The sequence below is a fragment of the Myxocyprinus asiaticus genome, chromosome 10 (assembly GCF_019703515.2).
Source record: "Myxocyprinus asiaticus isolate MX2 ecotype Aquarium Trade chromosome 10, UBuf_Myxa_2, whole genome shotgun sequence".
NCBI lineage: Eukaryota > Metazoa > Chordata > Actinopteri > Cypriniformes > Catostomidae > Myxocyprinus > Myxocyprinus asiaticus.
Window position 1 is genome coordinate 34,912,792 of NC_059353.1, and position 26,393 is coordinate 34,939,184.

At 37.8% G+C, this 26,393-nt stretch overlaps 1 protein-coding gene and 1 long non-coding RNA gene across 4 annotated transcripts in view; both read left to right on the forward strand.

Moving 5' to 3' along the window:
* The window catches only part of LOC127447210 (mediator of RNA polymerase II transcription subunit 14-like), a 28,292-nt gene extending 8,872 nt beyond the window's left edge, over nt 1–19,420 (forward strand). The window contains exons 14-30 of one of the 3 annotated variants that reach the window (XM_051708871.1): nt 155–349; nt 5,562–5,696; nt 5,974–6,050; nt 6,185–6,345; nt 6,452–6,598; nt 7,724–7,815; nt 7,939–8,091; nt 8,845–9,114; nt 9,286–9,502; nt 9,916–10,041; nt 13,487–13,669; nt 14,042–14,280; nt 14,401–14,580; nt 14,679–14,786; nt 14,882–15,007; nt 16,292–16,481; nt 18,768–19,420. In XM_051708871.1, coding sequence (XP_051564831.1) covers nt 155–349; nt 5,562–5,696; nt 5,974–6,050; nt 6,185–6,345; nt 6,452–6,598; nt 7,724–7,815; nt 7,939–8,091; nt 8,845–9,114; nt 9,286–9,502; nt 9,916–10,041; nt 13,487–13,669; nt 14,042–14,280; nt 14,401–14,580; nt 14,679–14,786; nt 14,882–15,007; nt 16,292–16,481; nt 18,768–18,841 — 2,673 coding nt within the window. In that variant the 3' untranslated portion in view covers nt 18,842–19,420. The remainder of the gene's footprint in view (nt 1–154; nt 350–5,561; nt 5,697–5,973; nt 6,051–6,184; nt 6,346–6,451; nt 6,599–7,723; nt 7,816–7,938; nt 8,092–8,844; nt 9,115–9,285; nt 9,503–9,915; nt 10,042–13,486; nt 13,670–14,041; nt 14,281–14,400; nt 14,581–14,678; nt 14,787–14,881; nt 15,008–16,291; nt 16,482–18,767) is intronic. The other 2 variants (XM_051708872.1, XM_051708874.1) reach the window with 2 other exon arrangements.
* Nucleotides 19,421–19,702: 282 nt separating this feature from the next.
* LOC127447212 (uncharacterized) lies at nt 19,703–25,072 on the forward strand. The gene is made up of 3 exons (XR_007898362.1): nt 19,703–23,515; nt 24,093–24,238; nt 24,318–25,072. It is a non-coding gene; the product is annotated as an uncharacterized LOC127447212 (long non-coding RNA).
* The last annotated feature ends 1,321 nt before the right edge of the window (nt 25,073–26,393 follow it).

Genomic DNA, 26,393 nt, shown 5'->3' on the forward strand with positions numbered 1-26,393 from the left:
AAATTTTCGAAATGATTGCCCCGAAAACATTATTTTAAACAAAATTGCGATTGCCTACAATGCTTTCATTGTAAGTGTAAACAGTGTGCACACAGTAGAGTATGGTGTAAAACTTTTAAAGATTGTTCCTCAACATCTTATCATCTTTCCTCAGGTGGTGGAGATGTTTGATGTGGCCAGCAGTCCCACAGAGCTGCAGTATAAGTATTACTTCCTGTCTGTGAGTCAGCTGGAGGGAGAGGACGGGCTGCCATCAGCTCAACTGTTGCAGCAGTTTAAGCCCAACCTGGAGGAGCTGGTGCAAGACATTTCTTCTGGTCGAATGGTTCGGCTTGGGGCCAAGAGGAAGGTATACTGATCTAAATATGCTGAACGAAATAGTATCGAATACTCTGTTCTGTTGTATGGATCTGCAGTAGAGCACTGTCTTTAGTGGGAAAAACGGTCAGTTAATGCATAATGTTATAACTAGGGCTATCGATTTAACATGTTGATTTTGTAATATAATTAATTATATATAAAAAATAGTGCATTAAAAAATGAATGCAATTAATCATGCCCCTGACCTGTATGTAAATTCCAAAATGAGGAATGTTCCTACTATCGAAGCAGTTCAAGCTTGATTATCCACATTAATGCAGTAGGGGGCATTTGGACAGGCAGTTGCGTCTCGTCAAAACGAGCAGGCAGCTCAGCCGTCCAAAGACACACTTTTGCGCTCAAAGACAGCTGGAAGCCGTGGGAATCTCGAGACGTGATTTTTAAAGTTTCAAACTATGTTTAACTTGACACAGAGCTTATGACTAGAGGTGCTGAAAACTAGGGAGATGCTCCAAAAGAGTTTCTGATTGCAAGTACATTAACCAAAAATTGAAAATAGAGCAGGGTGATGTAGGCCAACAATAGGGTTATGCTGCCTTATCAGTTAACGGCTTAAATGACAGCGTTTTTGAATAAATGGACTCTTAAAGGAATATTCCGGGTTCGATACAAGTTAAGCTCAATAGACAGCATTTGGGGCATAATATTGGTTACCACACAAATTTATTTTGACTTGCCCCTCCTTTTCTTTAAAAAAAAACAAAAATCTGGGTTCCAGTGAGGCACTTACAATGGAAGTGAAATGGGGCGAATCCGTAAATGTTAAAATACTCACTATTACAAAAGTAGAGTTGAAGTCAGAAGTTTACATACAACTTGGCCAAATACATTTATACTCAGGTTTTCACAATTCCTGACATTTAATCGTAGAAAACATTCCCTGTTTTTATTTTAAGAACTTTATTTTAAGAATGTGAAATGTCGGGGACCTGGGTAGCTCAGCGAGTATTGACGCTGACTACCACTCCTGGAGTGACGAGTTTGAATCCAGGGCGTGCTGAGTGATTCAGCCAGGTCTCCTAAGCAACCAAATTGGCCCAGTTGCTAGGGAAGGTAGAGTCACATGGAGTAATCTCCTCGTGGTAGCTATAATGTGTGGTTCTCACTCACAGTGGGGCATGTGGTGAGTTGTGCGTGGATGCCGCGGAGAATAGCGTGGGCCTCCACACACGCTACGTCTCTGCTGTAATGCGCTCAACAAGCCACGCGATAAGATGCTTGGATTGACGGTCTCAGACGCGGAGGCAACTGAGATTCGTCCTCCACCACCCGGACTGAGGTGAGTCACTACGCCACCACGAGGACTTAGAGCGCACTGGGAATTCGGCATTCCAAATTGGGGAGAAAAAAAAATAAAGATTGTGAAATGTCAGAAAAATAGTAGAGAGAGTGATTTATTTCAGCTTTTATTTCTTTCATCACATTCCCAATGGGTCAGAAGTTTACATACACTTTGTTAGTATTTGGTAGCATTGCCTTTAAATTGTTTAATTTGGGTCAAACGTTTTGGGTAGCCTTCCTACAAGCTTCTCACAATAAGCTGCTGGAATTTTGGCTCATTCCTCCAGATAGAACTAGTGTAACTGAGACAGGTTTGTGGGCCTCCTTGCTCACACACACTTTTTCAGTTCTACCCACACATTTTCTATCGGATTGAGGTCAGGGCTTTGTGATGGCCACTCCAAAACCTTGACTTTGCTGTCCTTAAGCCATTTTGAAGGTAAGCAACAATTTTGAAGGTAAGCTTGGGGTCATTGTCCATTTGGAAGACCCATTTGCAACTGAGCTTTACCTTCCTGGCTGATGCCTTTAATATATCCATATAAATTTCCTTCCTCATGATGTCATCTATTTTGTGAAGTGCACCAGTCCCTCCTGCAGCAAAGCACCCCCACAACATGATGCTGCCACCCCCATGCTTCACGGTTGGGATGGTGTTCTTCGGCTTGCAAGCCTCACCCGTTTTCCTCCAAACATAACTATGGTCATTATGGCCAATGAGTTAAATTGTTTCATCAGACTTGCAAACTGTAGTCTGGCTTTTTTATGGTGATTTTGTAGCAGTAGCTTCTTCCTTGCTGTACAGCCTTTCAGGTTATGTCGATATAGGACTCGATTTACTGTGGATATAGATACTTGTCTACCTGTTTCCTCCAGCATATTCACAAGGTCCTTTGCTGTTGTTCTGGGATTGATTTGCACTTTTCGCACCAAACTACGTTCATCTCTAGGAGACAGGATGCGTCTCCTTTCTGAGCGGTATGATGGCTGCATGGTCCTATGGTGTTTATACTTGCGTAATATTGTTTGTACAAATGAACGTTGTACTTTCAGGCATTTAGAAATTGCTCCCAAGGGTGAACCAGACTTGTGGAGGTCCACAATATTTTTTCTGAGGTCTTGGCTGATTTCTTTTGATTTTCCCATGATGTCAAACAAAGAGGCACTGAGTTTGAAGGTAGGCCTTAAAATACATCCACAGGTACACCTCCAATTCGGTACAACTCCTATAAGAAGCTAAAGGCTTGACATCATTTTCTGGAATTTTCCAAGCTGCTTAAAGGCATAGTTAACTTATTGTATGTAAACTTCTGACCCACTGGAATTGTGATATAGTCAATTAAAAGTGAAATAGTCTGTCTGTAAACAGTTGTTGAAAAATTACTTGTCATGCATCAAGTAGATTGTTGCCAAAACTATAGTTTGCTAATATTAAATCTGTGGAGTGGTTAAATTAGTTTTAAGACTTCAACTGTATAGCCACGACATAAACAATATGCATGTTATCATTAGTGCCCGACCGATATATCGATTGGCCTATCACCGAAATATCGGTATCGGCGTATATTTTACCGATATGCGCCGATATGAAAACTTTTTTCAGAACATACATAATGCGGAAAACAATGCTTTAGAATTGGTGTCATAGCGTAGTTTGTCCAGCAGAGCATGCTCCGACTCCATTGTTTACAGAGCTGAGCTGACGGTGGCTCTGCAGACAGGGCGGAGTTCAGCTGTGTGTTGGTAAGTTAACTAGTTTGTGAAATACATACTGGAAACTTAATAAAAAATGACCCCATCATTTTCCCTTTTCAATATAACTAATATAACATTAACCCTGTCCCTGACAACCATGTCACTCATGTCTGTTTGCTGTTAGCCAGCTATAGTTTGTCAGTGCAGTCAGTAATGTAGCAGATTGAAAGGTAAACATCAGAGCATCTTTTTGCAGCTCAGCAGACAATGGTGCAGTGGTGGATTGTGTCTGAGTGTTGATTTCATGCTATGTTGTTACCTAGTTGGTGAGACACAATGCTGGAAAGTAAAATAAACAACGTCCATCTTGTACTCTTCGTGACAACGAGCTTATAGCTAACTAGCTAATCACGCAGCTACTTTCATTGTTGTCAGCTGAGTGGAAGCTAATGAGTAAACATGTATTCACCAAACTGTTTTGTTCAGGATTCACAGTTTGGTACCCCCTTCAACTGAACAATTCCAGTCGTTGCATTTATAAAATGTAATATTTAGAAGTCTGGTTTTCCATCGTTGAAAGTTTCCCCTGAACTTGTATAGCAGAAAATGGTGTAACACGGCTGCCACTGTTTATCTTGACTCGGCAGTATTAATATAGTCAGCATTTGACTGATACTAAACAGTAATACTGATGTTTATTTAGCTACTTATTTTATTTTTATTTATTCTTTATTTAAACGGTCAGCATTTGACTGATACTAAACAGTAATACTGATGTTTATTTAGCTATTTGTTTTATTTTTATTTATTTTAATGGTCAGCAATTGACATAGTAAACATAGTACTGATGTTTATTAAGCTATTTATTGTATTTTTATTTATTCTTTATTTTAATGGTCAGCATTTGACTGATACTAAACAGTACTGATGTTTATTTAGCTACTTATTTTTATTTATTCTTTATTTAAACGGTCAGCATTTGACTGATACTAAACAGTAATACTGATGTTTATTTAGCTATTTGTTTTATTTTTATTTATTTTAATGGTCAGCAATTGACATAGTAAACATATAGTACTGATGTTTATTAAGCTATTTATTGTATTTTTATTTATTCTTTATTTTCCCAGTGTTCATTTCTAGAATTTGTTGACAATGTATAATATGTAAAATATTCTTTGATAAAAATATTTAAGAAAGCAGCCTTCTGAGTACCTTTGTATAGTCATATCTGTGCAAAATTGGTGAAAAATCCACATAGAAAAGGTCTGTTTTCATTCCAGCTCAAACATTTAACATATCGGCCACCATATCGGTAATCGCTGAAATTTCCCTCTCTAAAATCGGTATCAGTCTCAAAAATCCCATATCGGTCGGGCTCTAGTTAACATGATTTGATAACATGTGTGATAAAATCACTTACTAACCTTTTTTGTGTAAAGTTATAGCCAATTTTACAACTTCGTTGCCATGTTAAAAAACCCGTAAACAATCAAAAATGATGATTTAAACAACTTTACAGCTCAAATAATACATGAGTTTTAACAGAAGAATTAATGTAAGTGCTTTTATAAAATTAATAGCTTCACATTTCTGCCTTTTTAAACCCTCCAAAAATTGGTCCCATTAATTTCCATTGTAAGAGCCTCACTGTAACCTAAATTTTTGCTTTTTTAAAAGAAAAGGAGGGACAACGATTTTTTTGTGGTAATCAACATTATGCCACAAATGCTGTTGATTTGAGCTTAACTTGTTGTGGCAGGGGAGGGCGGGGCCGGGCTGTGATTCTGCACACCCAGCCCCTAATCAGGCTGATCATTCCCGAGAGGGATAAGGCCGACCTGAGATGGCAGTTCGACAGAGAGAGAATTACAGGGAGCTGACCTGTATGTGTTTGGTTGCGTTTTTTTGTCGAACTGCCGTCTCCGGTACTGGTCAAACTGGTCTCAGAACTTATTTTCATCCTACCTCTGAAAACAGACTCCAAGGCAGCATTTTCCCATTTTCAGACAGCCTATATTTTTAGGATGTAATGTGTTTGAATAGTATAAAGTATAATATTTATTATATATTCTAAATGACCTTTATTTGGGGGCCTTTCGCAGTAAATATTACTTTTTATTGAATCTGTAAAATGGGTCTTTTGTAATGTTATCTGTTTTCTGTTGTATGTAATAGAAAAGCTTGTTTTGGTCACTCCACAGTTGTCAGGAGAGCAAAATGCCATTGAACAGAAAAAACCCAAGAGGTCAGGAGAGATGTGTGCCTTCAATAAGGAATTGGCCCACCTGGTGGCCATGTGTGACACCAACATGCCCCTCATTGGACTACGCTGTGAGGTACTGGATCAGAGTGGGTCAGGATTAACTTTAATATTTTTAGCAGCAGTGTTTTAAAGGGGATGAATTTAGAGACAAAACATCACAGAGGGGGTTTTTAGCATGCTGGTAGTGTGTTGATTTTTATAATACGTAGTTATGTACATCCTTTGTACTACATATCCATAAAAAGGCAAAAGCATGAGAGATGTGTTTTTTGCTTTCTTTCCTAAAGCTTAATTTAAAAAAAATTTTGCTTACTAAATGTTCTTTGTCCCTGCCTTTTTCTCTTGCATAGCTGTCCAATATGGATATTCCTCATCAGGGGGTTCAGGTTGAGGGAGATGGCTGTAGCCATGCCATACGTATTCTGAAGTAAGATATAACCCTGTATACTATCAGTTCAGCATCTCTGACAAAGCTGATAAACCAGACTAGCTCGTATGAATTTGAATAGCAGTTTGTTTTCGGAATTGTCAAATATAGTAATTACTTCTTTTGTCTTTTAGAGTTCCACCTTGTAAGAGAGTGAGCGAGGAAACGAGGAAAGCTCTAGAGCGAACCCTGCTGGACTGCACATTCAGACTGCAGGGCCGCAATAATCGCACCTGGGTGGCAGAGTTGGTTTTTGACAGTTGCCCTCTTAACAGCACATCTAGTAAAGAGCAAGGTAAAGACTGTAACTTGTATGCTAACAGCTTGCAAAATGATACAATTATGGGTATGTAATAAATTGTCTCTTTTTATAATAATAATCAATGTGTATGTTGATCCAGCTCCCATGCGGCATGTCTACTTGATGTATGAGAATCCCCTGTCAGAGCCAGTGGGTGGTAGAAAGGTGGTGGAGATGTTCTTAAATGACTGGAACAGCATCAGTCAGCTTTATGAATGTGTTCTGGAGTTCTCACGCTCCTTACCTGGTATGTACCACTGTTACACCTTGTCCAAGCGCAATGGGACAAGCAATAAATTGCATCTCTTCTGTGTTAATCCAAGCTTTTGTCATAACCAGCTGTGACTGTCAACAATGATGCGACAAGGCTTTTTTTCTGTCACATTTTTAGCTATTTTTGTCACGTCGCACTAGGACTGAAACGATTAGGCGAATTTATTGACAACGTCGTCGGTAATATTTGTCGAATAGTCATTTGATCTCATTTAATGTAAAATTAGATCACAAACTCTAATGATGATGTGCAAGAGCAGCACTGCAGTTAGCGCCTGACTGAGAAGTATTACACAGCTCACAGTCCAGATGCACTCCAAACTTTCCAAACAGCTTCAGGTGATGTAGATCGTAAAGTATGAGGGGAATTATAATGCAAAAATACAAAATAAGAAAATACAGAAGCACTGTCGTTGTGGAATATGTGGAGCTGGAGCTGCCGCTCCGCTTAAGCAAAACTTGCGTGTCGAGCGTCTTTAAAGGAAACACCACGGCGTTACATTTTAAATACAGTTATATTTAATGCGTTATAGCTTTATTAAAGTTCAAATAATACGGAAGCAGATCATGTAAATAATTACAAACTCCAAAACTGGCATTTCTCAGCGCCTTAATCGTAGCAATAATCACAAAATAGTCGAATAATCGTTCTAATAATTGTTAGATTAATCGATTATCAAAATAATCATTAATTGCAGCCCTACTTTGCACTGGGTACACATACCACAATGAAATATCATCGGTCCAATTTCATATACATTCCAGCTTTATATGAAAATATGTTATACCAAATATGTTGAATTTTGTCTTTTCTGACTTTGTGTTGCATTTGACTTTCAGTGAGTTCAGAAAAATGACTAGACACTTGGCACATTGCTTGTAGTTAGTATGTTTTGTTACATAGTATTGACATTTGAAGTGTTGCATTCATTAATGCCGTTATTTACATATTTACTACAATTTATCAGTTAGCTGACAAATTACTCATGATTTTAGATTCTCATACCTAGAGAAAATACATGACTTAGGAATGTTTTGAAGTAAAGCAGCATGCACAGAATTAAACTGTCATTAATCATTATTAATCTACAATCTCCAGAAATGCCCTCTTATTTGAGCCTTTTCTCAGAGATACGTCTGTATAATTACCGGAAGCTGGTTCTGTGTTATGGCAACTCCAAAGGCAGCTCGGTAAAAAAACTTTTCATTTTAATGTTATCTTATTAATAATAATAGTTTTAAAGAAGATCTTTTTCTTTCAAGGTTTAGACCAAAGCAGACTTGTTGCTACAATTTTTATCCTGTCTGCTTTAGGTGACGATACAATGGAACTCGGTGACCCAGCGTTACCTTCTGGCCCTGGGGACTGTGGGGCCCAATTCAGGCTGTAGCAACTGCCACAACATCATTCTCCACCAGCTTCAAGAGATGTTCAACAAGACACCCAATGTAGTGCAACTTCTACAGGTATCCACAGCGTTTCTGCTCACTAAATGACTGGAAAACTTAATTTACATTTAATAATTTAAACAGTTAATTTTTAAACATGGTACGCTTTTGGTCCATTGTTAGGCCTGTCGCGATTATGAAACAATCGTCTAACTGCGGTTATTTGAGAACTGCGATTATGTGCACTTCAAATTCAAATCACATTTGAATGCCCAAATAAGGGAATTTTATGCAAATATATACAATTTATCATGAAAGCCATAAAAGAGAGAATTAATCTTCACAGTCCTAAAACATACAATTGTCATAATTGCAATTATTTGTTTGACAATTAATTGTCAGCCAAATTTCATAATTGTGACAGCCCTATGCATATCTGGGATGGCATGAGTGTGAGTAAATTAGAGAATTTTAATTTTTGGGGGAACGTTTCCTTTAACAGTTCCTTAATTTCATTCTAACCGGTTACCAGTTCGAAAGGAGGCAACAGAACGCTGGAACCGGAACGGAAATGTACCATTTCTGCTTAAAATTAACTTTCTAATAATTGTGCATTATCAGCTGGCCTAGAATCTTAGTAAGTGTTGGACTGACATAAGGGGTAACTTCCACTTCTGTTAATTGGTCAAGCAAGCACTGACATCAGCCGATAACCACAAAAAAGGCAGTTATCAGCTGATAAATGGATCTAGAGAATTTATATTGGTCTATCACTATACATTAGTAGCTATAAGTAGTTCTGAATGTTTGACACAATTCCTCTTTTCTCAGGTACTCTCAGACACTCAAGCTCCTCTCAATGCCATCAACAAGCTGCCCACAGTGCCAATGCTTGGGCTCACCCAAAGGACCAACACAGCTTACCAGTGCTTCTCCATCCTGCCCCAGTCACCCACACACATCCGCCTGGCCTTTCGCAACATGTACTGTATTGACATCTACTGCCGAAGCAGAGGTGTGGTAGCCATCCGTGACGGGGCCTACAGTCTCTTTGACAACACCAAGATAGTTGAAGGTTTCTACCCTGCCCCCGGACTGAAGGTGGGTAGAGAATTTCAGGTGACACCCTAGTAAAGGTACACAGGCAGCCTGAAGGCCGAAACCCAAACTGTATGTATGAAAAACAGACTCAAACCAAGGCAGAAACCTGACAGAAAAATATTATTGGACTAGCAGTATACATTGCTTAGACTTTTCTGTGCTTTTCCACAGACATTCTTAAACATGTTTGTGGACAGTAACCAGGACGCCCGCAGGCGCTCAGTCAATGAGGACGACAACCCTCCCTCCCCGATAAGCATGGATGACACATTCATGCCTCACACACAGACGCAGCCTCCAGGCAGAGGGGTTTACCCGCCCCTCACATCGCCCCCCAACCCGTACCACGTGCCTCCCTCGCCGTCCATGATGGCAACACAGTCTCCAGGTATGTATGTGTGTCTCAAGTGTAAAACACTGTCCTTTGCTCTGTCCGTGTTGTAAATGCTGGTCATGCCACCATGGAGGCTGAGAATTGACAGCAAGCAAGCATTCTCTCATTGGTGTCGACCCATTGCAAAAGCGTCCCACCAGCTTTCCCTACTTGTGGATATGCATGCTTTTATCGGTCTGTCTTTCTGTGTGTGTTGATATCATCACCATGCTCACCAAGCACAGAATGCAGAGATGAATGCACCAATCTAAAGAGGAGAAGCATGTCAACAGTCATACACGTTTCAACCCATCTTCACCCGGGCCCTGCAGCTCCTGACCTGCTTTAGCTTCAGTGTGTGAAAGTGAGCGTGCAAGAACGGGAGAGACATGCTCTTTCAAGGCCACTGATTGGTTAATTGTGTGCAGGGAACATCCACGCAGCCAATTCCCCTAGTGGAGCTCTGCGGGCCCCTTCTCCTTTTGGGCCCACCCCTTCTCCCTCCTCTCTGGGCATTTCTATGGGGCAGACCTCCAACTTTGCCAGCCCGCATGGTAAGTGCATGGGAGGCCTCGATCCAGGGCTTTGTTGATTGGCTTTCTTTCTTTCTTCTGCGGTCCAGGGCTTTCAGATGTTGATGGGCAGGGTCAAGGCTGGTGAAAGACATCTGACAGTTGTAATGAGCTCAATTGGGTACTTGCTTGATAGTTCTGCACTCGTTTATAATCTTCTCCTTCTCTTTGTTTTAATGACTGGTGGGACTGGGACGACAAAGCAATCTGAATCATGTGCATGATTATATTCTAGATATGGGGTCGGCAACCTATGGCACACGTGCCAGCATTGGCACGCGGAGGGGTAATCACTGGCACGCCAGCGATTTTGAGAGAGGAGTAGACTATTTTATTTAAATAAATTCTGCACCTCCATTCCAATCTACATCTTGATGTAATCCTTCCTCATGATCACGCAGCGTGTTTTCATGAGCTGAATGGGAGGCTGAACAAAAGTTAGAATGTGACGAGACTGCAATATACCCAACAGACTTGTGCAGCGCGTGCACTTTCTGTTAATCGCACGAGTAAACGCGCCCGCTTTGCTTCGGTCAGATTGTGCGGATGACAGCCTACATTCTGTGTTTCATTGGTTTCTTTTTGCTTTCAGAACAACATGTAATGCAATAAGAAAAACACCACTATTAATCCTTGAGATTTCCAACCCAGCATACAGGTACAACCTCCTTAAACCGTGGACATTAAAAATTACGTTAAACGATTAAAAGAGAAAATATAAACCCACATGGTGGGGTTCAAAAATCTGTGTCTAATCTGGAAATAAAGTTTTAGGATTTTGCAGGTGCGATTCACTGAAAAGGGCTAAATAATTGATCGGCTTGTGATGCACGAATGGCTTTGACATGCAGCGTGAGTCTCGTCACACTTTAATAGTGTTTAGCCTCCCATTCATCTGATGAAAACACGCTGCGTGATCATGAGGAAGCATTATATCAAGATGTAGATTGGATTACATTAACTTCAACACAACACAAAAGGACAGGTTTTCTTTCCTTGAAGTACTTTAGATGCTCTGAAAATTCACATGCAGGATCATGATTATATTATAATCATCGGGTTTTGCACAAAATTTTCACTCGAACTATTTAATATCATTTGTAATGAAAAAATAAACTATTAAATTAGAAAAATGCAAAATAGAAACATTTTCACAAGGGGAAAATTGCATATTTGCATGGTGGGGGGGTGGGGATACAAAATGGCACTCCATGTCAAAAAGGTTACCGACCCCTGTTCTAGATTTTGACATGCATGTAAAATGCAAAGTAAAACTTGGTACTGCTATTCAGCCTGATTGATTTGCTTAACTGAGTGATTTAAAAAAAAAAAAAAAATACATATAAATCATTTGACACATTAATCATCTGTATACCTGTGTGTAATTTAATGTTTAATAAATTATTTGATTAATCTGTCAATTCCTAAAGACGACACGTTTAACTTATATTTTTATTAGGATTTCACCGATACCAAAATTTGGCTTCGGTACGATACAAGCCCCGGTACCTCGACGTTGATACTAAATCGGTACTTAGGCAACAAATAAATAGCCTCGGATTTCTGATGAAGTTACACAGAAAATGGCTTGATTTAAAAGAACTGCTTAGAGTCTTGCAGTTACAAATTATGCATTTTCAGTTTAAAAGTTTTTTTTGGATTCCATGTTTTATGTTTAAATTATAGATTATCATCAAAACGGTGTTTAATCAAATGAAAATATAATAGTTAATTATTACAAAAATTGGTATTATTTTTGGTCAAATAAAATGTTGCACAACAGAACTTCCCTGTATTAATGAAAACATAAAAAATCTGATTACCTGTGGCACAAGGCTTCTACGGCTGAATCGCAGCATGCTGAAATTCACTTTTTTTGTGATATTGCTTAAAGATAATAATAATAGTAACACAACCATTTAAAATTAAATTATTGGTAGTAGGAGTATTATTGCTACTACTTTGAACATTAAATTTGTTTATGCAGTAGTAATGTAATCAGTTTCATGCATCCAATTGAATAGAGCTTTTACTTTGGCAGACCTTTGAGTTCTTCCTGTTTTTGACGGTTGTTTTAATATGCTCCCCTTTCCAAATGAAATGCTGAAATCTCAGCGCAGCAACAGAGGAGTTTATGTGAGTGTTTACAGGGGCTCAGACATCATGTGTGTTTGCATTTATGTGTGTGTGTATATGTATGTAGTAGATGACAGTAGTCCGTAGTTAGGGCACTGGTCAGGGAGTTGGCCATTTCGCAAAATCGTTCTAGTGCACTGAAACGTTCGCTCTCTAACAATTCCCAGAATGCACAGTAAAAACCAAGGAGCATCGTTGCTCACTATGTTCCCTTACTGGAAATTTCGTCAGGTCTTCTGAAGTCTCTATATACGATGTCAAAGCCTTATTTTGTCTTTAAAAGAGAATAATCTTTCATCCATAATGTTCATGAAAAGGAAATAATATTTTAAATATTAGCATTAAGATTAAAAATATACTCTTTGTATATTTATTTCTTTATCTTTCATAACACTGTACATTTTAATACCTACAACAAAAATGCACGACAGTGTCATTTATACAGTGGATGTTGTTGATTTAATACAAGCTAATTAATACAAGTTGATTAATACCCCAACCCTAACCTAACCCTCACAATCTGCTGATTCATGACAGGGAGCTAGCGAGCTGATTGAGACGTGAGAGCACAGCGGCACCTCGGTCATTCGGAAGTACGCAGTGCATGCAGACTGTATATTATTTAATTAATTTAATATTACCATGCAACCCTAATTTGTATGTATATAAAATAGAACTGGGTAGCGCCAACTACCTCACAATATGGTGCATTTAGCGATACATGTCACAATTCAATATCCCGATGCATTATGATATTATAATTGGGTCGGGAATAAATCTGAAGAAAGATTAAGCGTGGCTGAGATAGAGAGTGAGTCGCAGTTCAGTGCAGCACCTCATAAGCGACTCGAAGTGCAAGGTGCACGGTCAAAAATGCTGGTTTCAGAGTTTCTGCTTTAGACGACCTGCTTCATGCACTGAACTATACTTAACAGCAAAATATTCTAACACAGTAAACTTCATCAGGAGACTGGAACTTTCAGTTTCACAGACCACAGAAGATTTTCACAAGAAGCTAATTAAAAGAATGATTTTGAACACCTGTACATCAGTAAAGTGGTGCTCATTTAGCATTACCAACCCTAATGTCGTGTCGAACCCGTCTGATTTTTTTCTTCTGTGGAACACAAAAGAAAATGTTTAAAATGTTGACGTGTGTGCTTTTTGGGCAAACTTTTCTCAAGGTGCCCAATGGTGATAGCTCATGGGCTACCCATTCTGTAGCCAGTGTTTCTAGAGCAGTAATCAAGTTGGTGAATTGTAGTCTAAATGTCTTTAATCTGTATTGCAGGGACTCTTGACCCCAGTTCACCATACACAATGGTGTCCGCCAGCCCGAGGGTTGCCACCTGGCCAGGATCCCCACAAGTGTCTGGACCCTCCCCTGGGGCACGAATCCCTGGCATGTCACCAGGCAACCCTTCTTTGCACTCACCCATTCCAGATGCATCCCACTCCCCTCGAGCTGGAACAAGTAAGTCTAAAGACAGATCTATAACATGTTCAAAATTTATACAGGTATATGAATTATGATATTACATTAGAGAAATAATAATAATCTAATCTTTAGTATTAATAGTTTATAGTAGTAAATACTTTTATAAAATGTATGTGTCAGCAAATGTATGTATCATGAAAATGGTCACAATGCAAAAAAGTCTTTACACCATAACGTCATGCTTGACTTGATGTAAATAATGACAGAATTTTAATTTGTGGAAGAAAAATTCCTTTTAAGCAATATGTGGTAGCTGGGTTGGTTCAATCAATCATTGTGTGTGTGTGTGTGTGTGTGTGTGTGTGTGTGTGTGTGTGTGTGTGTGTGTGTGTGTGTGTGTGTGTGTAGGTTCCCAGGCCATGCCAACAAATATGCCCCCTCCCCGTAAACTGCCTCAGCGGTCCTGGGCTGCCTCCATTCCTACCATACTCACCCACAGTAAACTGCATGTGCTACTGCTGCCTTCACCCATGCCATGCCCGGTGCCAGGGCTGGCGGGCAGCTACCTGTGCTCGCCTCTGGAACGCTTCCTGGGCTCAGTCATCATGAGGAGACACCTACAGAGAATCATTCAGTTAGAACCCAATGTTAGTCATACACTGTCTGATATTTCCACATAATAATCCTCATATAATATTTGTCTCAGTGTAAAATTATTCTGCTTGTCCACTGTAATTGTATTTTAACCAACCACCTTTCATCCACAGCTCACTATTGTGAACTCCAATGAACCAGGTGTCATCATGTTTAAGACAGAAGTGCTGAAGTGTAGGGTGGCTCTGAACCCCAAATCCTACCAGACTCTGCAGTTAAAAGTCACACCAGAAAACACTGGACCCTGGTCACAGGAGGAGCTGCAGGTCCTAGAGAAGTTCTTTGAGACCAGGGTAGGACATGAACTCTTTGCATTAGAAATTTGTTCTACTCTTTAACATTTTGTAACTTCCAAGAATGATTTGAGTTTTCTCTGTCATGTTTACCACAGGTTGCAGGACCACCCTTTAAATACAACACACTAAATGCCTTTACTAAATTGTTGGGGGCTCCCACCAACATACTCAGAGACTGTGTTCGCATTATGAAATTGGAGTTGGTAAGCACATTCATGTTTGTTTGTTTTTTTTATTTTTGTGTGTGTTGCGTGCATAGATTTGGAAAATTAATCAGTCCATGGAATTTTCCCTCTAGTTCCCAGACCAGGTGGGCCAGCTGAATTGGAATGTGCAGTTCTGTCTGACCATCCCCCCTAGCGCTCCTCCCATTGCCCCACCAGGAACCATTGCTGTCGTGCTCAAGACCAAGATGCTCTTTTTCGTAAGGGATTCAGTCACTAATGTCAATGATTGAAGTCTTTGCATAATAAAAATAATTTTGGCAACCTCTAAATTTTTTCCATTCAAAAGCAAATTACAAAAATTACAAAAAGCAGTATTTTAGGTTAACATGAAAACAAAATTAATCCTATCCACTTTTGTAAGGCATGTTCTTGGTCTGATAGTGCATCAGTACGCATTTTTCCAAATAAAATCTTTGTTGTCTTTTATGAAAATTTTATTTAACTTGCTCGGCCTCAGACTATTTTTCTTTTTTGGCTTATGTCTTAAATAAATCTTATTTTCCACCACTTCTCAAACCACTTAGCTTCATGCTGCAATCTAATCAATCCAATCAATTACATTTATTCTTATTCAATGTCCTGTTTTACTTGGAAATAAAGCAGATTACAGAAGTAAAATGGATTTTAAAATTACACTAATACTGTGTCCATTGAATAGCAATCAAATTGTGTTTGGCCTTAAAGGAATTGTTCACCCCAAAAATGATCTCTTCTCATTTACTCACCCTTATGCCATCCCAGATGTGTATGACTTTCTTTCTTTTGCTGAACACAAATGAAGATTATTTGAAGAATATTTAAGCTCTGTAGGTCCATACAATGCAAATTAATGGGTACCAAAATTTTTAAGCTCCAAAAGGACATAAAGGCAGTACAAAAGTAATCCATAAGAGTCCAGTTGTTAAATATATGTCTTCAAAATCGATATAATAGGTGTGTGTGAGGAACAGATCAATATGTATGTCCTTTTTTAATATCAGTCTCCACTTTCTAATTCTTCTTTTGTTTTTGGCGATTCGCATTTTTTGTGCATATCGCCACCTACTGGGCAAGGATGAGATTATACATTAAAAATGGATTTAAATATTGATCTGTTTCTCATCCACACCTATCATATCGCTTTTAAGATATAGATTTAACCACTGGAGTCTTATGGATTACTTTTATGCTACCTTTATGTGCTTTTTGGAGCTTCAAAGTTCTGCCCACAATTCACTTGGATTGTATGCACCTACAGAGCGGAGTTCTTTTAAAAATTTCAGTTTGTGTTCAGCAATAGAGAGAAAGTCATATACATCTGGGATGGCATGTGGGTGAGTAAATAATGGGAGAATTTTTATTTTTGAGTGAACTATTCCTTTAAGCGATTAACCTTATTCCTAGCATATTGCTAGCACTGTACCCAAGGACTGGTACTGCTGTGTTTTAAGTTTACTGTGGATTCCTTATTTGTAATAACTTGGAGAGATGCTCTTCTACAGCTCCAGCTGACCCAGAGGATTCCGGTACCCCAAGAACACATCAGCATCATAGTGCCTATTGTGTATGACATGGCCACTGGACTGACCCAACAGGCCGATATCCCCCGCCAGCACAGCTCTTCAGGGGCCGCGGCCCTGATGGTCAGCTCCATCCTCAGGAGGTTCAATGAACACCATCCACCACGACCAGGTTAACACATTAATCATGTTCAATCATTATTAATAATGTACATTCAGATATTTCCTGAATCTTTTAGTAGCATTGTTTAAAGCAGGGCTGTCAAACATACGGCCCGCGGGATGATTGGCGGAAAAAATAAGTAGGCAGGCTAATGTTTGAAAACAATCACGCTGATTTAGCTTATAACTTGGGTAAGAGGTATTCATACTATTATTTTTTTTTTTAGCAACAGCGGAACAGATAAACATTTAAATTTGTGGTGTTGCATGTATGTTATAGCTTGCATCATCAGTGGAATTTCTTTTAATTACGCGGGACATTCAGCGCTCGCAGAGTCATGTGTATCAGCGAACGCCACATATGTCTGAGGGTGACACAAGTTCCATGGCCACACATTCCCACAGTGAAGTTTCTCACAGAAATAATGACAACATGGACTGGTCCAAGGGTATATATTAGATGTAATAACTGTTGCATTGTTTCCGTCCCATTGAACTGTTATTAATTTTAAGCAGGTTTCAGTTTCTTGGCATTTATGTTCAGTTTTAGTTAGGTTTATTGAGGCTATAGCTCCAGCCAAAGAGAGAGTGGTTCTCTCTTTCTCTTGTAAATATTATTGCTTGACTCCCTTCAACTAATTGTGCGTATTTGTGATGTAAGCTCTAGTTAATGAAATAAATACATTCCGTTTTTTTTCCTTTTGTTCAGAGAAAAATTAGCAACCCACCTAATAGTGGGTCATTTCTGTGGCGGGCGACTTATAAGTCTTGGATTGATGTGACAAGAAATGCTGTCAGACACAAAGATGCGCGTTTTAAGAAACACACTTGATTATATTTTGAAGAACAGATGAAAGAATAAAGCCATTGATGAGTGTCTGATTCGCTGTGTATTCAGAGGCACTCTGCCACCCATAGCGCAGCGCTTCTCATGGAACACTTGCATGCAGATTGCTCACTGTTTCTGCTGTTTCAGTCATCTGAAAATAGTTTGCAACTGCAAGAACAGTGTCGTCCATTAGAACGCTGCAAATGATCTCAGACCATCTCAAGAGGTGCTCTAAGTTTAGTTCGCTTTATTTCCACGGAGCAGTTCACGTTTACACGCATTGTGAATGCAACATTGCTTAATTCCAAACATTTGTGGCTGAATACATAACCATACAAAGTAAATGACATGCAGCGACATTAATGAATTGTCATGTGCGTCGTCATAATTCACTACGGCTTCAGAAGTGGTGTTTTATATACCTTTATGAATAACCAAAGGAGCTGGTAAAAAAAATCAAAGTGGCTGGTGAAATTGGGCATTCAAAGTCACTGTGGCTGGTGGGCAAAAAAGTTTATTTTATATCTTTTTACCCCAATGTTAGCTATGAAAACCGTTTTTGTTTTTTTTTTCTGCTCCAATTTTCCTTTGCTCAATTGCTGAACTACCAAAAAAACACTACACTACAAAAAAATGATATTTTACCCAAGTTATGAGATTAAAGTCTGAATTGAATGTAGTGTCTTAAAAAAGCGTACACCGTAAAATAACACCAGAACAGTGCGCCTTTCAATTGCGTTGTGTTGGCTGGCTGTACTCAACAACAAACACGGTGTCTGGATTAGTCCGATTCATGATTAAATTGCATTTATGAGCTGGTACTTTTAAAACAGTGATTCACCAGCTCACTAGTTCTCATTTTGAATCAGTTTGACCAAACCATCAGTGAATGTACTTACTGAATTATTCGGAGCGGCAGAATGAATGTGATTTTCTGTAAGTTGCTCTCATGTCATGTCTCAATTTTTGTTCAAGTGTATGTGTGTGTGAGAGATATATATATAAAATGTATTCGCCCCCCAAGCAATGTCGCTTTGTCCAATCCGACCCGCGGCCAAAAATGAGTTTGACACCCCTGGTTTAAAGGGATAGTTCACCCAAAAACGAACACTGACATTTACTTACCTTCATGTTATTCTATATGACTGACTTCTGTGTGACACAAATGGAGATGTTAGGCAGAATGAAAGCCCCTGTCACCCTTTACTTTCATTCTATGGAAAAAAGATGCAATTAAAGTGAATGGTGACTGAGACTAACATACTGCCTGTCTTGCAGACAGGTTTGGAACAACATGAGGGTGAGTAAATGATGACCGAATTTTCATTTTTGGGAGAAATAAAATCTCAATATCCATTTTAAAATAGCAATTAGTATACTAGGTCTCTGTTATTGTTTTAGCCTGTCATCCTTTATTTTTCACATTCTGATGAACAGCCCAATCTAAGGTGTCATCCTTTCTTTTAGGGGAGTGCACAATATTTGCAGCGGTTCATGAACTCATGGCTAATCTCACTCTGAATCCTGGTGGACGACCGTAACACAGTGTCTCTTATCAGGAAACTGTCCCCCATCCTGATCAGTGAATAAATTCAGCCCTAATTCCTCAATGTCCAGGGATTTTCAGGTTTTGTGCTATAGCCAATAAACTCTTCTTTGGGTGTATTATATTGTTATAAAAGGGAGCTGAAAATATGATGGAACTTTTTTTATTGTATTGTTATGAAGCATGTAAATGAACAAATGAAGCAAAAGCAGGACTTGGGCATAGTTCTGCTAACAGATTTATTTTTGTCAGATGCACTTCTTAAGGAAAGGATTGTGATAGAAAAAAATGTTAAACTACAGCTGTATTTTTTTATTTTAGAATGCAGAAAACTTAATTCTTGTCCTTTTTGTAATACAAGATATTAATACTGTGTAGCTATTGGGTTTATTCTTTATAAGCTCACTATTTACATGTTTTTTATTGCATTACTTTGTCTTTGAATACCTGTCACTCTGAATATGAGTGGCAAACTTTCTAATAAGCCGTGCTTTATTGTAATTGCATTTGAATCATGGAAGAGATATAAATTTTTTTCCTGTTTATTACTATTTAATAAACATAAGAAATGACACTCTGCTTTCAATAATAAGCCCTCAGCTGTTTACTTAAGTAAAATTTGTATTTTAGAGAACAAAATGAGAAAAGCTATGGCTGTTCTGTCATTTAAATTTTTGCCATTGTTTTTGTTGCAATTGTTTTACGTGTATATATATATATATATATATATATATATATGTGTGTGTGTGTATATATATGTATATATATATGTATATTTATATGTATATATATATATGTATATTTATATGTATATATATATATGTATATTTATATATATATGTCACACACACACAGATTTCATATTAGCAAACTATAGTTTTGGCAAGTCGTTTAGGACATCTACTTTGTGCATGACACAAGTAATTTTTCCAACAATTGTTTACAGACAGATTGTGTCACTTTTAATTGACTATCACAATTCCAGTGGGTCAGAAGTTTACATACACTAAGTTAACTGTGCCTTTAAGCAGCGAAGATAATTCCAGAAAATTATGTCAAGCCTTTAGGCAATTAGCAAATTAGATTCTGATAGGCTAATTAGAGTCAATTGGAGGTGTACCTGTGGATGTATTTTAAGGCCTACCATCAAACTCAGTGCCTCTTTGCTTGACATCATGGGAAAATCAAAAGAAATCAGCCAAGACCTCAGAATAAAAATTGTGGACCTCCACCAGTCTGGTTCATTCTTGGGAGCAATTTCCAAACACCTGAAGGTACCATGTTCATCTGTACAAACAATAGTATGCAAGTATAAACACCATGGGACCACACAGCCATTATACCGCTAAGGAAGGAGATGCATCCTGTCTCCTAGAGATGAACGTAGTTTGGTGCGAAAAATGCAAATCAATCCCAGAACAACAGCAAAGGACCTTGTGAAGATGCTGGAGGAAACAGGTAGACAAGTATCTATGTCCACAGTAAAACAAGTCCTATATCGACATAACCTGAAAGGCTGCTCAGCAAGGAAGAAGCCACTGCTCCAAAACCGCCATAAAAAAGCCAGACTACAGTTTGCAAGTGCACATGGGGAAAAAGATCATACTTTTTGGAGAAATGTCCTCTGGTCTGATGAAACAATTTAACTCATTGGCCATAATGACCATAGTTATGTTTGGAGGAAAACGAGTGAGGCTTGCAAGCCGAAGAACACCATCCCAACTGTGAAGCATGGGGTGGCAGCATCATGTTGTGGGGGTGCTTTGCTGCAGGAGGGACTGGTGCACTTCACAAAATAGATGGCATCATGAGGAAGGAAATATATATGGATATATTAAAGACATCAGCCAGGAAGGTAAAGCTCAGTTGCAAATGGGTCTTCCAAATGGACAATGACCCCAAGCTTACCTTCAAAATTGTTGCAAAATGGCTTAAGGACAACAAAGTCAAGGTTTTGGAGTGGCCATCACAAAGCCCTGACCTCAAGCCGATAGAAAATGTGTGGGCAGAACTGAAAGAGTGCGTGTGAGCAAGGAGGCCCACAAACCTGTCTCAGTTACACCAGTTCTGTCAGGAGGAATGGGCCAAAATTCCAACAACTTATTGTGAGAAGCTTGTGGAAGGCTACCCAAAACATTTGACCCAAGTTAAACAATTTCAAGGCAATGCTATCAAATACTAACAAAGTGTATGTAAACTTCTGACCCACTGGGAATGTGATGAAAAAAATAAAAGCTGAAATAAATAATTCTCTCTACTATTATTCTGACATTTCACATTCTTAAAATAAAGTAGTGATCCTAACTGACCTAAGACAGGGAATGTTTTCTACGATTAAATGTCAGGAATTGTGAAAAATTGTTTAAATGTATTTGGCTAAGGTGTATGTAAACTTCTGACTTCAACTGTGTGTATGTGTGTGTGTGTGTGTGTGTATATATATATATACAATTTATTTTTTATTTTTTAAATTTGGAATTAGGAAGTATAAAATGTTTATATACCAAATTATACATGGCTATTTACAGAGTAATTACAGATTTTATTTATTTTTTATTATGATTGAACACGATAATTTATCCTAATGTAACAGTAATATTTTTGTTATGTTTTCTTTTTTGTTTGTTTTTTCCCCTTTTCTACACAATTTGGAATGCCCAATTCACTCTAAGTCTTCATGGTGGTTTAGTGACTCGCCTCAATCCGGGTGGTAGAGGAAGAATCTCAGTTGCCTCCGTGTCTGAGACCATCAATCCGTGCATCTTATCATGTGCCTTGTTGAGAGCGTTACCGCTGAGACGTAGCGCGTGTGGAGGATTCACACTATTCTCCGCGGCATCCACGCACAACTCGCCACGTGCCCCACCGAGAGTGAGAACCACACATTATAGCAACCATGAGGAGGTTACCCCATGTGACTCTACCCTCCCTAGCAACCAGGCCAATTTGGTTGCTTAGGAGACCTGGCTGGAGTCACTCAGCACGCCCTGGATTCGAACTCGCGATTCCAGGGGTGGTAGTCAGCATCTTTACTCGCTGAGCTACCCAGGCCCCTTTGTTATGGATTCTTAAGTATTTTAAGCATGTTAAGTGCTCAAAGAAGAATTAAATGACTGCATCACTATTTAGTTCATAGGATTAAACTACCGATAACTATTCCTGATCGGTACTATTGGGTGAAAAATAGTACAAGCCAATAACTATTTTCTACACACAGTTGGCTTCCTCCAGGTGGCGCAGATGGGCTCAGAACGGCCTCCGTTGAGTCTCATTTAAACCCGCGATGGGAGAAAGAAGATTTCATACAAAGTTGTACACTACAGTCTTCAAAGATGGACAACTGACTAACAAGGACAGAAAGAGATGTGGAAGGCCAGATGTACAACTAAACAAGAGGATAAGTACATCAGAGTCTCTAGTTTGAGAAACAGACACCTCACATGTCCTCAGCTGACAGCTTCATTGAATTCTACCCGCTCAACACCAGTTTCATGTACAACAGTAAAGAGAAGACTCAGGGGTGCAGGCGTTATGGGAAGAATTGCAATGAAAAAGCCACTTTTAAAACAGAAAAACAAAGAGAAAATGTTAGAGTGGGCAAAGAAACAGACATTGGACAACAGATAATTGGAGAAGAGTGTTATGGATCTTAACCCCATTGAGCTTTTGTGGGATCAGCTAGACTGTAAGGTGTGTGAGAAGTGCCCAACAAGACAGCCACATCTATGGCAAGTGCTACAGGAAGCGTGGGGTGAAATGTCACCTGAGTATCTGGACAATCTGACAGCTAGAATGCCAAGGATCTGCAAAGCTGTCATTGCTGGACGTGGAGAATTTTTTGATGAGAACTCTCTGAAGTAGTTTAAGAAGTTCTGAATTTTTTTTCAAATTGTAATAGTAATTTTTCATGTTATTAATATCCTGACTATACATTGTGATCAGTTGAATGCCACTTTGGTGAATAAAAGTACCAATTTCTTTCCATAAGAGCAAAATCTGTACATTATTCCAAACTTTTGGCCGCCAGTGTATTGTTCTAAAAACCTTTGGTTGTGTTCTGCAGAAGAAAGAAAGTCATACACATCTGGTATGGCATGAGGGTGAGTAAATGATGAGAGAGTTTTCATTTTTGGGTGAACTGTTCCTTTAAAATGAGTAGATTTTGATTTGCATATTTTCAGTGTGGTCTCAGACTTTTGGACCCAACAGGACTTATGTCTTGGCAAATATCTAACCTATTTTAGCAGTTTCAGGAGCAGCTTAAAATGAACACAAGTCCTGAGAAGTCTGAAAGACGAGGTAAGCTTTTTTTTTTTTTTTTTAAAAGAACTAAAAAAAGATTATTTTTATTGGAAAGCCATTGGAAATAAATTACTTGCAAATGTGTAAAACCTTTGAATTATTTTATGAGATTAGGGCCTGAAATAATATATCAGATGAACCAGTGCCTTGAACATCTTTCTAAACCTGTGCCTCAGCTTGAGGTAACTAATTACAAACTAACCATTATTCATAACCCAGTTATAATTTTGGATGAAATGTTCCCATTTATTTCCATTTCTTTAGGACTATTTGGATGTTGTAGGATTATCTACTCTATTCCTTAGAGTGGAAGTGTATAGTATACATGGCAAGCCCTGTTGACATGTTGGAAGACTACCTTTAGATGGTGAGATCAGAGAAATAGAATGAGTGGGTAGAATGGCAATTATTGGTAGTTTGAAATTCCATGTTTTTCAGGTACCAGTCCTTGGGATTACAAGATTTAAACAATTATATTCCCTCCCTGATTAATATGTACATTAATCAGCTAATGTTTGGTTGGGAAATGTTTAATCATTCCAGCATATTTTCCTCATATTGGAAAGCTGAACCTGCTGCTGGTTCTCAGTCAGCAGTTAGATGAAGATGTGAAGCATCTGGGCAGTCATAAGTACATTGCTCATCAGCTTTCAGCAATCTATGCATGAGTTCATTTGACTTTTCATTTGACAGTAATTCACATCTTTCATTTTATCCATGTCATCTCTCCTAATATGCATAGCACAACAAGTCTGAATCTGTATAATGCTGTTTAATACTATTGTTGCCTATTACTGTGGTACTTATTCTGATGTGATGGATAATAATATCTGGAAAAAGTACTATTATTATTCAGATCTATAAACAATATCTCTGAGATGATTATGTAGAGCAGGTTAGGTTTGGGTTTCATATTCATTCAACCTTTTTGTTTTCTGTTACAGCAAATGCTGAACTCTCTGAAAGACATGTTTTCATTATCCATCATAAGAAAGGATATTGAGGCCAACTTCAAGCCATTGAAGAAATCTCTTTTGACAGAAGAAGGGTCCAAGCTGGAGCCTCAGTTGCCAGTATAGTATGTGAGCTGGTGAGAGTGGTTTTGTTTATTCCATTTGTTAGAATGAAAGGAAACAATACAGCATAATGAATGGCCCTAATTTTCACAGGTTGTCAGAGTCAGCACAAAACTTAATATCAACAGTATTGCCACACTTAGAGGAACTCACCGTAGACCTCGGTCCAGTAATGGAATTTGTCTCCAGCCTCTCCTAATACAGAATCACAGTGCCTGAAGTGGATGGCAAGAAATTATTGTTGGCACAGAATAAAACTCAATCTTTTGTTTTAAGAGCTGCATTGTAATGTCATTTGGTTTGTTGACTTGCATAAACTACAAATAAGACTGTTCAAATGATCCAGAAATATTTAAAGAACTTGCTTAATATCAGTTTACCATTCTGTCATAAAGAAAAAGTACTGAGTATGAACATTGACTAGATAGGATTTATTGTCATTCTTTTTAAACCATTTTAGATTTTAGTTTTGTGAGTGTTCAGACATAGAGAATTTAACTGTGCAATAATGCCTTAATAATAAGTATACTTGACGTGACTGTTGCACATGTTCTCCTTATTCTGAAAATGATGGTGCTAGCATTGTGTGTCACACATGTCGATCATGATTACAGTTATTAATTTCACATCTCCACCTTTCACAGAGCCAGGTGTGATATATAATGTTACTGTATTTTGAAATAAAGTGGTTGAATAATATAAATATTTCATATTTATTCTTATTTATATGTAATAATATTCTCTACAATTACAGCACACTTACATTTTTGTGCAACAGCTTTGAACATCCTACATTTTTCAAATGACAATATTGATTTATTCTATTTAATATGATTATGTACATTATGGTTTCATTCTATGATTAAATTTATCACGTGAGTCATTAACTTTTCATTTATGAAAATGCTGTATAAATGAATTTGAAGTTTTTTTAGGATAATTATTATCAGTAGAGGACTTCTGAATTGCTTTGCTCATTTGTTTTTATTTTATTTGCATATTACACAAACGCAGAACAGTTAACACTGCACTGGAGAGAGAATATTTATACAGCATATATTTATACAGTATATATATATATATATATATATATATATATATATATATATATATATATATATATATTATTTATTAAAAATATTTTTATTAAAATGTATATGAAAATAAATAGAAACTTAATCAGAAAATTAAAAAAAAGTCATGATACTTGAAAAGTTTGTTATTATTGCTATTATTTATCAGTTTAAGAGGTTTTATAATATGGAATATTTCAACTAGAAAGACTTCAAATCTGGGCAAAGTTTTGATACATTTACAATGAAATTAAACATTTTTTTTTTTTTTTATATAAATAGATATATCTTTTGATGATAAAATTAACTCAGTATATAAAGGGTGACAAATAAAAAATTAAATCCTCCCAAAGGGATTTTACATGTCATAAAATAAAGGATGCAGACTTTCTTCCTCCATCTATCAATTTACATGTAAAATGGATATATCAGCAAAAGTAGCAATTAAACAATTTGTTGGCTAGATGTTATGCAATAATGTACTTATCTTGTTAGAAGAGCAATATTTTTCAGGTAGTAATCAGGCTCTTTTCCATTGAACATAAAAAATCCAATAAAATTTGCATTTAGTGTGCAACTTGGTGACAGTGCTCTAACAACAATTAAAAGTCTTTGGAAAATTATATAATGTCATAAACTCTTCACACTCAAGTACACTACCATTATTTTCAAAAACAATACATCTATTAAACAGTTTATCCATGAACAAAGATTTGTTTCAGATTAATATATTAAAATTATTCCACCGTATCAAGTTGTGGGGAGAAAAGTTGTGTAGAACGCTCAGTTTCTGAACAAGTAAAGCTGGTGAGATTTAGAGGGCTTCGCTGGTAATTTTGAGGGTATGAAACTGCATTTTAAAAGGAATTCCAAGCCTCCCATTTGATTAAAAATGGAATTAGAAATAAAGTACCAAATTGAGTTATGCTTACACAGGCATTTTTTTAACCAGCTAATTCTAAAAGAGTTGACTAGTTCAAAGAAATCTACCATTGACCATCTATTAGACAAAACAGATTTTCTAATTTTGTGGGATTTCTTTTTACAAATAAAGTTCAATATTTTGTTTATATCACAAGTATGATATAACACAAAT